A 13,016-nucleotide genomic window follows, 5' to 3' on the forward strand; every position below is an offset into this window, starting at 1 on the left:
TTTTCCTCCACCTCCGCAGCACAGTTCTCTTTGGTTGCCACAGGCCTACTTATCTTACACAGCTCAGTGTTTTGATGAGGTATGTTGCAACTGATTTTTTTTTTTTTTTTTTTGTAAACATCAAGGCTCCCATGCCCTGGCTGATGAAATGCTATTGCTTCCACGAAGCTTTTTCAGAGGCGTGAGGATCTGAAAAACTGGTTTGGAAAGTTGCACAGAAGAAACTCATAGCTAACTTTTCATTTCTGAGATCTGGTAAGGCCAACTCAGGACACCAGGGAAGCTGACAAGGACACATGGTGGTGAAATAATTTCTCTTGGAAATTATTCTCTTCTCTTATTGTTATTACTGTACTCCCACCACAATCAGATGAAGGTCTTTTCATTCCACCTTCGTCCTGAGATAGTCACCATCGCTGGGATGCGGCGATGGAGAGGGGACACGGTCGGGGCTGCACTCTCGTCTCAGGGAAGGCATGTCGATCTCGAGGTGCTTGATGCACTATGGAAACAAATGGGGAAACTCGTGCAGAGGCATCCGACTGCCTGCCCTCTTGGGGTAAACAGCTGGAGCCCAGAGGGGTCGAGTGGAGAGGTACTCAAGGGAGCAACAGTTTTGCTCCATGCAAAGAATCAAACGGGGCACACAGAACTGCCCTCCCTGGCCGCGCTCGGCGCAGCCGGGGGATGAGCAGCGCCAGCTCCTCTGCAGTCCCGGCCTCCCGGGACACCCAAGAGACACCGCCGAGGCTTATCAAGATCTTCAGGCCCGGCAGCTCCCAACCCGGCGCCGTGGCAAGCTCGATGGGGCACCCCACCCCAATACACCCGACCCGCTCCGCTCCGCTCCCGTCCTGACCATCTCCCGTCCCGTCCCGTCCCGTCCCGTCGCTGCCGCGGCCGTTCCGGGTCTCGGCGCCAGGCGCTGCCCCTTTAAGCGCGCTCCCGCCCGGCGCCGCCCGCCCACCGCTCCCCGGCCCGCAGCCCTGCGGCAGCGGCACCGGCACCGGCGGCTGCACCGGCGGCAGCTCCATCGTGGCCAGGGACCGGCGCTCCGAGGCGCCGAGGGGCAGAGAGGGGTGGCAGCATGTCCACCAAGGCGGAGCAGTGTGAGTGGGGGCCGGGCGGGCGGCGCGGGCCGGGGCCTGTCCGAGGGGAGGGGGCGCGGGGCCGAGGGGCCGTCCCGCCGGTGGCGCTGCCCCGCTGCCCCCCGCCCGCCGCCCCGGCGGGACGGCGCTGGCCGGGCACCCCCGCGGCTCTGGCGAGCGGGCGGCGCAGGGGGAGGGGGCTGCCGGCGTTCTGGCTCTTTCTGCCGGAGCTGCCGCCGGTGCGCGCTGTCGGCGGCGGCCCCCGGAGCCCCTCGCTGGCCGGGTGGTCCCCGCGGGGCCGCGGTGTGTTTGTGCGAAGGCACCGCCGGGGTCCGCGGGGAGAAATGAGCGATCGGGGCTCGGAGTTGAGACTGAGACCGCCGGCTTGGCCCTCCGCCCCACGGCGGGAAGGGTCCAGCCTGCCTCGTCTGCCAGCGCTGTGCCGTATCCCAAGGGGATGCAGTCACTTGAGAGACTGGAGATGCGCTGTGGAGACCAGCGGTGACCCACGCGTTGCCACCTTGCAGGTGGTCTGATAATGAGACAGGGTGAAGAGAGAGTCGTGCTGCCGTTCTTGCCCGTGCCGTTCACCTTGTGGGTGAATGTAGGATGGGTGTTCGTGTCTTGCCTGCGGACAGCCTGCCACAGTGCCCAGAGTGTCCCATCAGGGTTCCCCCTGCTACTGGCATTCCCCTGCTCCGTCACGGGTGTTTTAACCACCATGTTGGCTGGATCCGGTCGGAGGATGATCAGATGACATGGTGGTTGTCATATCAGCATCTGTGGAATGGAAATGTTCCCCAGTGTTGTTGCAGCTGGTAACACCTGATGTGTCTGTGAGAGCCCTAATGGAAGGCTGAGAGGAAAATACCAGGGTAGTCAAGCTTGTCATCCATATCAGAGCTACTTTCTCCTCTGATGCAGTGCCATGGTTATGAGCAGGCAGCCTGTGACCAGGAGGTTGGATTGATGTTTGTCATGGTGATGTGATGTGATTTGACACTTCACATGCTGAGACTTGCTCTCTTCTTCCTCCAGGTCACTGAGGAGGATCCTTGTATATATATATATGCCTTTGCTGAACCGATCTAACAAAAATACCTGCATTTTTTTCCTTTAGGGTTTACTGCTTATTTAATGGATGATCTTGCTTTTAAAATATTATGCGGATGTTAATGTGTTGCTGTAGAGGTGCAGTTCTGGCCTCATAAGTAGAGACACAATGTTCTGACTGTGCAAAAGCCCTGAAGTGTGCAATGTTTGGATCTGTACCATTCTGTTGTTTCTGCCTTCTCTGCCCTCCACCTGAGTTCTGAAATAGTTTCATCTTTCATATGGTCCTTATACATTAATTACGCTTCCTTCTCACTGCCATGTGGAAGAATTTGTGCTGCCTTTTGTCCCAGCACTGCCTATGGCATTTTCTTCCTTTTCTACTCTGCCTTCTCTGTTCCTCCATTCCTAATGCTTTTGGTCTGCTCCCTTTGAGCTTCTTTTTCATATTTAGTCCTTGGTTGTTTTTTATTTTCATCCCTTTGTACTTTTGAAGACACTGCATCTAGGTCTGCTATGTCCCTGTTGCACTCTATTTTACGATTTACTTGGGGTTCAAATTTCAGATCTTTCCACTTCCTGATGTTCTTTTTCATGATACTCCAGGAAGAGTATTTGGTTAATGGGCTTATCCTGTGCATTCTAACCTGCTGAATGTATTTTGTTTACCAAGGCTACTCCCCTGACTAGTTCTTAATGGCATTACCAAATGTCTTTGTCTCTGCGTAACTTCAAGATTCCTTCAACTGCAATTTTTGACTAATGGACTCTGTCAAGGATGTATTGATGTGCATACACCACTACCAGTCAAACTTTCCAACTGTTGCTGTTGTTGCTTCTGCCCTCACTGACTGACGGACAACAAGCAGAATGTCTTGGGAAGGACTCAAGTCACAAGTCATAATGAATCTCAGTTTACCAAGAATATCAGCAAAGTACTGGAAATGAGGAATCATACTGATTGGAACAGAAGATTGCTGGTCTAAACATGATTCTGTGGCTACCCCATAGCTCTTGGGCAGGTTGTATGAACAACAGGTAAAATGGTGTAAATCTGGGAGGTTGATTGGAGAAGCCTCCCTTTTTTGTGACCACATGCATCTTGTATCACATACCAGGCATACTGACAGTGATTTTGTAGCATGCCTGAGATGTTCTTCTGTGTTCAAAGAAAATTAATTTTTTTTTTCATGTTTATATTTAGTTGTGGTAAGTAATGTCCTGGGAATGCCTGATGCCCACTCTGTTCTTCTTCAGGACAGAGGAGCAACCAAAGCCATCTTTGAAGACTCCTAATGGTTTCACTCTTGATTCAGTCAATGCTTACAAGGGGGCTAAAGAATTTAGTGAGGTCTGTGTAGATCCGAGAGAGATACCCATTTGTTTTTCATGATGACCCTATGATAGTGACCACACACTTCCACAGGGTGACATCAATTTTGAAGTGTGTCTATGAGTGCTCAGAAAACTGGGTCATTCACATGTTTCTGTAACTTGATAGCTGGCAAAGTTTTTACTCTGGAACTTTCCTTCAGAAGATTCTTTGTGTTCTGGGAGGCTGTGCTGAAACGGACAGAATTCTGGGAAACTGAGAGATGAGGTGGGAAACTGAGAGATGAGATTCAAACCTGTAGCCTAACACTAAAAGTAATATTTGGGAATTATAAATAATTTTTCGGTTTTGGTATTTTGTCTGATACAATTACATGACAATCCTGATTAATAGAAATAAATAGATTTCCTTCTTTATTAAAAAAAAGAGGTAATTCTAGATACCCTATGCCCTTTATTGAAAGTTAGTAACTGTAGGGAGGCAGTTCTCTGAAATGCATCTAGATCTGAATTCTGACATCATCTTTGGCGTTTTGTAATCCATTTAATTTACACATATCTGACAACAAACCATGGCAGCTACAATCTGTGCATCTGGCTGTGAATTGTTCTTTATTGGGTACTATGAAACGTGGTCTGTTTCTTTAGCAAATATACCTGGCTTCTTTTTTTTTTTTTTTTTCCCAGACGAGTAAGTAACATCACAAAATACATCTATGAAGTAATTTCTTTCCTCATCTAGAAACTAATTGAAAGTGTCTATCTTTTAAATAATCTAACAAGATAACCTGCAAATCTGGGACTAAAACTGAGATTAGTGGGCAGAAAGAATGAGATATGGGACAAGAAGGGGAAAACAGTCCTGGACTGTTAAAGTCAACCTCTGTAATCTGGAGTGCAACACCTCCTGACCAGATGTTACTACCCCAGTGGTTTTGAGGGTGTATAGGAGTATAGTTATGGCTGGTCTCACACAGGATAACCTCCTGGAAAGCTTAGTTCATAGTTCAGACCTATGCGGTGGCCTGACAGGCTCAGATCTTGCTCCCAGCTATACTGAGGCAATCTGAGTCCATGTGACAAAATTTCTGTTTTCATTTGTTTGGGGGGGCGGGGGAAGGTCTTGATTGACTTTTAGTTATTCATGAATGTCACCTTAGAATTAATTTGTGAAGTAAAAGACTTAAAACTGTTGAAATAACAAGATGCTTATGTGTTTTTGGTTCATTACTTGTACATATGCATTATGATAGCGTCCTCAGTTGCATTTTTACTTGCTGTTTTTACAAAGACCCCAACCTTAGTCACATGATAGGCTGTCTCCTTGTGATGAAGCCGGGTGATAGCATGAGAGGGACTTTTTTTGGTAAAGCTTCACTTGTTGCAGAAATTGGGAGGGTATGGTCAGTACAGCAGGAAAAAGGTGAAAGAATTACCCTGGTTGGGTGCTGCAAGATTGGTTTTCTTGTCATGCATTCCAGCAAATAATATCCTTCATTTGATGATTATTTGAGTGTTCCTATCTTATGGATAATTGACTTGAGATTGTCAAACCTCATTTGTTGTGTGGCTGACCACTCACAGAATCTTCTCTTTCCTGGATGTGAAAGTCCAGTGTGTACTGGCAAAATGGCTCTGAGTATTTCAAGCTGAGCAACTCCCCTTTTAACTGCCTATTACACAGTCCTGTTGCACATTTAACATGATGAAGAGTTCCCAGCCAGCTCTGCTTTCATGGAGGCTGTGTCTGCAGGCCAGCACAGCTGAGCAGCCCCTGCCACAGCCAATGCACTGTTTTTTAGCAGAGTTGGTTGATCTGAGCAGAGCAAAAGGAGTTGAGTGCCTCATGTCTCTACGTGAGACTGTATTGTGCTGTAGAGGCAATGTAAAGCATTGCAACTATGATGGGTCACCTCTTTTTCCCAATACTGAACAAGGATCCCTATTAAAAATAAACCCACTGCTACTTGTAAAACAACAACAAAATGGTTTTAGTAAGGGTGCGCACCTCCTACTGCTCTTTGAAATCCCCTCATCTGCTTGATCAGACCTCCTAAGACACTTAAATAAACAGCACAGGTATTTTTATATCTTTAGTTTGTTGCATAAAGTAAATGTGTGGCCTAGAGTAAATCACATTCTCTCTTAGCTTATATCTCTGCTTTGGCTGTAGGAATACTTACCTGTCTCACATGAACCTCCTGTGATCCAAAGACTCACTCATTATAAATGTATATTGAGATGCTTGGAGACATGGAAGAATTGCAGGGTGGTAATATATATGTATTTTTTTAAAATTTGCTAGCACAAAGTTTTGCCTAATACAGGTGCAGGCATTCACTTCCATGTGTTCTCCTTGGAACTCTTGTTCATTTTATTCAGTCAAATTATAAGGAATGGAGAAACTTTTCTGGTTTTTAAGTTTAATTCTTAAATTAAAAAAAATCAGAAATGGAAAAACCAGATATGACTCTGTCAAAGTCTGCAAAAAACCTAAATGAAAGTTTCTGTGTTGTTTTTTTTTTTGTCTTTTATGTAGTTGCTTCCAAAATCCGTTACCTTCAGGAATACCACAACCGGGTTCTCCACAATATTTACCCTGTGCCCTCTGGAACTGACATTGCAAATACTCTGAAATACTTTTCTCAGACGTTATTGAGGTAAGTTTTAACTAATGCTCTTGAAGAAAAAAGAGCTAAAGAATTGTAGGGGGTATTGATTTGCTTTGAATTGGTTGCAAGATTTAATGGGTCAATGCTCAGCCAAAAAGAGTCAGAGCATAATTGAAGACAAAAATGGTATAAATTAATCTCTTCAGTGGCTGTTGCCCAATTTGCCCAGTTAAGCCCCCTTATTGAGTGGCTGATTCTAAAATAAACTTGGTTGATTACGCATTTGCTTGGCCCTCCTAAGACTTAGCTGAACGCACAAACATGCTGAACTTGTGAAGAAAGGAGTTGTGACCTGTGGAGTTTTAGATGGATATACTCATGACCTCCTTGACAGTTCTGGTGCCTCAGAATCCTAGAGTGATGAGCCAGATGAGCAGAACTAGGTTATTACTGTGCTGTAGTTCAGCTGACTGTCAGGTTTGGGTTCTGGTTCAGTCCCTGAGAACAACAGGAGTAGACACGATGTTCGTTTACAGATCTGGATTTGGATAGCAACAACAGGTCAGGATTGTTCTGACTCAGGGTTTTGATTTAGTCAAATATTTAGTAACAACATACAGTACTAAATACCATGTGATTACAGAATACATTATGAATAGGAAATACTACCTCTTGCTTTGCTAAAAAAAAATAGGAAAAATTACGAGACTTTATTAGGAATGACATACATTCCACAGTGCTGCCTAATGGATTCATATTTTCAAATTGCCTTTAAAATGGCTTTTTGACCATGAAGAGGTGATTATTATCTGCCCAGATTTTGGCTGGCACTAGTTTTCACATCCAGAAAAATGCAGTTAAAACTGCATTTCTATGCATAGCTTCCTGGTTTATACCTGGAAGGATTGTCTCTGGTAGTTTGGAAATAAAACGATTTGCCTTATTTGAGGAGAAAACATTAACAAAATACAATTTACCCATACATTTGTACACATACCTCTATGATGTATATAAGTTGAGAAACAGGAATTTAAGCTTGAGAGAATGAGAAAAGTTCATTTTCACAGCGGAAGAGCCTGAGATGCATCAAAATTCTTGACCCTGTTTATAAGAAGGAAAGACACATAGATAGAAATAATTTTTGGTGGAACACCTGTTGACAACAAAGTTTAAAACTTCTCATTTACTTTTGAAATTTTCAAGAGCAGAATTGTTTAACCACTGAAATTTGTTTTCTTCTGCATTTAGAGCGTTGAAGAAACTTATGGCAACCAGTAGGATGAATTTTTTAAAGATTAATAAATTAAATTTTTCCTCATTATGTCACAGCAGTGGGAAAAAAGTGTTCAAAGACCCACTGAAGATACCTCTGAAATGTGGCTCTGTTTCCATATCAGGCTGTTACGATGGATTATTTGCACAACACACACTTAAATCATATTTAAGTAGGGTTATGTATGACAAAACAGCCTCTGCTTAAATAATGTGAGCCTTTAATCTGCTAAAGCCAGAAAGTTGGACTTGATTCTGAACATTTGCTTTGTAGCTGTAGCTACCAAGTGCTATAATGAGATATGTTTCTTTTTGGTCAGAAATTCACTGGGTCAGGATAGATTTAGAGTCTGCCTCTTAAAGAAAGCATCTTTATATTATTCTGTTGTCTCCATCTTTCTGAGCAATACAGCTGACATGTCCTGTGTGATAAATTCTTCACACTCCAGGAGCAGTGATGTTTCTGGGCTTACTGAAAAAGCTTTATACTTAGCACCTATGAGAGCAGATCAGAAACCATTGCAACAATTGCACAACTGAGCAACTCCATTTCTTTATTTCATGTTCAGAATGGGACTGGACCAAAATCCTGTTGCTGATAATGCTGAACTTCATGGGTTAGAAGTGATACTTTTATCTGATACCCAGGTCTACACAAATGACTTTGTCCTTCATGATCTGGGATCTGATCAGCCTCAGAACTAAAAAGGCATGAGAAATTAAAGCCAAGATTTGAATCTAAATTTAAGTGGACTGATTGCTGATACTCAGCAAAGTCAAATTCACATCCTAAATCCCTGTAACTGGGGAGTTTGAACTTTTGGTCAAAGCCTGAGTGCTATGACTGAACCAGTATAAGTTTATACACTTGCTGATACTAAGAAAGAAGCTGGATAAAAAAGCAAAACAACACACCCTGTATTTAGTGTGGCAGATGGAAAGAAGGAAACTCCCACCCACTGTGTGCAGCTCTCTGCAAGATTTACCCTAAAACTAAACAGACTGGTTAAGAACCTTTCTGAAGAACATGTTCAGAAATTTGTTTGAATATTCTTCATGCCAAGTCTCCTTTCTGCCTCCTACACTGAGACTCCATTGTACAAGGTTTGACATCAGTGATAGAAGTACATGGTGGAGAATAATCTTTCTAGCTTGACACCAAACATATGCAATGAATTTGGACTGCTAAGAGAATGTTGATCAAACAATAGCAAAAATGCCCATTGATTTCTGAGGTTTTAGATTGGTTCTCATCATCTAATATTTTAAAATAACTTAAAAAATATTTCCCAGTTTATCTACTCCTTGCAGCTGATTTTTTTAGGACAAACAATTCTTGATGAACATATGTAGTCATAGAAATAATGGAGGAACAGTGATTAGTCAGATTTTGCTGTTTATTACAATTTTACCTTTCCATGTTATGGACACATTGACTGTGTTCTTTTCAGTGGGGCATGCCCACTGTTTTGAATGACATTCGTATCTGGTGTCATTTTGCTAGCTAAAGATGGATTGCAAAAGGGATTAGTTTGCTCCTTTGCTCTGTATGCAGCCTTCATAAATTACAAGTTCAGGGGTGGGGGGACCAGATGTGGAATGGCTGAAAAAAAATTAATTCCTTATCTCTATGAACAAACATCACATAAAATCACCATACACAATGCATAGCACATTGATTTCATTTAGTTCTTCTTTAGTTTTCTCTTTGGGAAATGCATTTCTTTACATTACAGCATGAATTTGTTTCATGCCCTGCTCATTTTCAGTATTTCCTCCCTCATTTGAGGAATGATCTAAGGCTTAATAAACACCTCGTGGAAGAACTTATTCTTTCACATTTTCCTGAAGAAAATTCTCCATATGTATTTCTAAACAAAACATTTTATGTAAGAAATAGTTATAAATGCCTTGGTGGCTAAGTAATGGTCAAGTTTGTTTTGCTGCCTTGGTGAGATAAAATTCTATTGTAGGCATTCTAGGAAACCTGTCCAGGAAGGCAGTAATTTTGGGATGGATTTGCAGCAAAGATGTACACATCTTGAAACAAGCCTTGGTAGATTTGTCCCTTGTCACAGAGCAAGTTCAGTATGGAGTAAGTTCAGTATGGAGTTATGATTTGCAGACATTCCAAATTCTCAGTACTTGGTTTGAATGGAAACAGAAGCAAAGTGCTGTTATTGTATCTTGGTCTTAAGGGACTTCCTAGATTTTCAATTTTGACACTTCTGTTTATTGCGTTTAAAAAATATGGGTCAGGTGGGTCAGGCAAAAGCCTGTGTCTGAAACTTTGGAGTTGTGGGTTGTTTTTTTTTTTTTTAATTTTATTTTATTTTATTTTTATTTTTAATTTTATCTTAATAAATCTAATGTGGTTCCAGCTGGAATTTAGGTCTGGTCTTATTACTGTTGAACAGAAGGATGCCCTGATCAAGATACAAACGTGCTTTGGCCTCTAATCCATAGATGGGCCGTAGCTACATGTAAAAAGGGAGTATTAATATTCTTGCTAGAAATAAGTGCACTTAAAGTGATGTTTTGGCAAGTAAAGAGATGGGTAATTGGTATCACCTGTTGGTAGACAAGAAGGGAATGTAGTGTAGTACTTTAATATCTCTAAACATGAGCTGCAAATTATGGCAAATGAACATCAAGCAAATTAAAAGGAATCAGCACTCTGGCAATTTCTTTTTAAAGTCATACTAGATCTTAGCTGATTGTCTGATACAATTTCATAAACCCTGCCATGACAGTCACCATGTTTCTTGTACTGGACATTGGGTAACAGAACAAAAATAATGTGCCAAATATGTAAGGAACAATAAAAAAGGTGGGAAAAAAGTATATAGTTTCTTAAAACAGACTGAGCCTGCCATCTCTGACTGCAAGTGTGATGTGATAGTAGCCACTTGGCATAGAACTGGTTTTGTAAAAATGTTTTATATATTTAGCAAATGAATGACACCTTGTCTTGTAAGCACCTTAGCAGGAGTTTGGCTTACCTGTATAAATTGTTGAATTGACTTGAAAGTAAGATATATTTTTGCTAAGGTGATTATATGATGGGGATTTCTGGACTGTTAAAGAGAACAGAGGTTTCCAGAAGTGCTCCCTCTTGACATAACTCTGCTCTTCATGAGTCAGTGGAAATTTTAGTGCTACTAACTTGTCATTTGTAAGTTTTAGCACTGACTTTGGGAACAGAGTTAAACCAACAGCAACTGCTTTTGGAAATCCCAACCACTGAGAGGTGCAAAATGTGCTTTAAAAAAAAAAACAAACGCATTGTCTGTGGTTTATTAAAAGGTGTATTATATTTTATAGGCACATATGAAGATTATGAACTAGCCCTATAATTGCTTGATAACTAAAATATAACACTGCTTAAGTGACAATTTATTTCTATTTAAAATAGTGGGGTTTATTTTTTAAAAAATTAATTAGATTAACGTTTACAACCATGTTTGCAACATTCTTAAAATGACATAACAAGCTGGTTGACGTATAGCCTCTATTTTGATTCCCACTAAATCCTTTTTATTTTTTGAAATTATCTCTCCTTTAATTTATAGTGAGTTTTGTTGAATAATAACGTAAGTAACAGCAGGAATGTATGATAACATACTGTCTGATCTGCAGTTACGTAATCGATCTTGCTTGCTTAGCCCTTAGATTTTTGAAGGTAACTATTTACCTGAGGAGTGTTTGTATTCATAAAGTAAAATGTTTCCTCCCTAAACATGGGCAAAATTAAAAACACACATAAACAACCATTATCATTAGCTCACAAACATATGCTAAAGACCATCTACTATATATTATTTTATAACTTTTCCAAATGTAGTTTAGTTAACATTTTAGAAATATTATATTATTTCTAAATCCATGTGCCTGTTTAAACTTCATTATCTCAAATGATACTGAGTGAGTGGTCATGAAACAGTATCATAAAATACATACAGACATTATTTTAATGCAATAAACATGTGATTTTTAAGACTATCTTAACAAACGCACATGTTTATTCTTTGCTAAAACATGTTTCTGCAAGTGCCACACCTATATTTTGCATGTTTTCAGTCAGTTGGCTCAAAAGATTGTAGGGGGAAAAAATAAATCTCTCAAAATCTTCAGAATCTCAGAGGAAAATATCAGCCTATTTTGACACAGCTATTTTTTCATAGCAAACAGTTTTAATTCTCTGAATTTTTCTTAACTGTGAAACATGGGTAGGGCACTGAAACATGCATTTTTATATTTTTGCTCCTTATGAACCAGATAACACATGAGATGCAATGAAATTTTCCTAGATGTCAATTTTTAATTCCCTTATCTTGAAGCATGAAAGTAAATGGTTGCTAGATTTGTATATACACTGGTTTTGGTAGTGATTGCATCTTATGTGGGATGTATCTGGTCTTTTATTATTTGTTTTATAGTGTCATTTCAATGTAATGTGCTGTTCTTTGTGTCTTTGTTGTCTCTTTTTTTTCTTTGTCCCCCCAACAGCATTTTGTCCCGCACAGGGAAGAAGGAGAATCAAGATGCCTCCAATTTGACAGTGCCCATGACCATGTGTCTTTTTCCTGTGCCATTCCCACTCACCCCATCTCTAAGACCACAGGTCAGTTCCATCAACCCTACTGTTACTCGCTCCCTCCTTTACAGCGTCCTGCGAGATGCTCCATCTGAACGTGGCCAGCAAAGTCGTGATGCTCAGTTATCAGACTACCCATCTTTGGACTATCAAGGACTTTACGTGACACTGGTGACACTGCTGGATCTAGTTCCCTTGCTACAACATGGTCAACATGGTAAGCAGGCCCTTGAACCCTTCCAGTATGCTTAACTTCAGTGCTGTGAATCCGTGAGTGGTGATATGCAGTAGAAGAGATGGGCCTAAGCTGACCTGGATCTGGAATTCAAATCTTCTGGGATGTGTTTATATCCAAGTGTTTGGTTTGACTTTCTTAAATAAAAGATGTTTTTTGCTAACTGTGGATTTGAGTTTGAATTCTGAGGTTGTCTGATTTTTAGTGATATGCTGGTGATATGTAACTAAAATACAATGGTCTGTAACAAAAATTAGAGAAATGGGTCTAAAAATATCTGGATTTTGGACTTGAATCTACTGGGATAACTTCAGACTATCTTTTTGGGGTGGATCTCTTAAAAAGGCATGAAGAGCTTGCCAGTGTGTATCTGGCCTATAAAAAATATACAGATTGAGTGTTTTGGTGAAGGTCCATCTCTAAACAGAGTATTCATCTAAATTAAGAAAAATTAAGAAAAATAATTAATAATAATTAAGAATAATTAATAATTAAGAAAAAACATAGTAATTGCACTTTGAGATGGCTTTAAAATATTCCTGTGCAAAAGGATAGCAGCGTCTTTGTCTGACTCACAGAAATGCAATATTGTCTTATGCTTTGGATTAGTTATTTGCAAGCTTTTTTCGTGACTATGTTGTATTTGTACCGGTTTCCCTCAAGTTCTGCATCTGTCTGCTTGTTCATCTGTAGGCTTTCCGTATTGGGATTCAGTATCCAGTATTCTCCCTATGTTACATTAGCCAAATATCAACTTTCACTATGGTATCAAGATGTATTAATTACATTGTTCAGTATAGGAAGATTGTTGTCAATATGATAACACT

General features: G+C 40.9%; 1 protein-coding gene across 11 annotated transcripts in view; it reads left to right on the plus strand.

The window, feature by feature from the left end:
* Nucleotides 1–1,021: 1,021 nt before the first annotated feature.
* Nucleotides 1,022–13,016, plus strand: part of UNC79 (unc-79 homolog, NALCN channel complex subunit) — a 106,897-nt gene continuing 94,902 nt past the window's right edge. For 3 of the 11 annotated variants that reach the window (XM_027890282.1, XM_027890283.1, XM_027890274.1), the window contains exons 1-3: nucleotides 1,022–1,109; nucleotides 6,013–6,133; nucleotides 11,867–12,171. In XM_027890282.1, the coding sequence (XP_027746083.1) occupies nucleotides 1,088–1,109; nucleotides 6,013–6,133; nucleotides 11,867–12,171 (448 nt within the window). In that variant the 5' untranslated portion in view covers nucleotides 1,022–1,087. Of the gene's footprint in view, nucleotides 1,110–2,762; nucleotides 3,164–6,012; nucleotides 6,134–10,929; nucleotides 10,951–11,854; nucleotides 12,172–13,016 lie in introns of those variants that run through there. The other 8 variants (XM_027890273.1, XM_027890276.1, XM_027890271.1 and 5 more) reach the window with 6 other exon arrangements.

Source organism: Empidonax traillii, unplaced genomic scaffold (genome assembly GCF_003031625.1).
Source record: "Empidonax traillii isolate 1590-97213 ecotype Southwest subspecies unplaced genomic scaffold, ASM303162v1 scaffold283:size781446, whole genome shotgun sequence".
Classification (NCBI taxonomy): domain Eukaryota; kingdom Metazoa; phylum Chordata; class Aves; order Passeriformes; family Tyrannidae; genus Empidonax; species Empidonax traillii.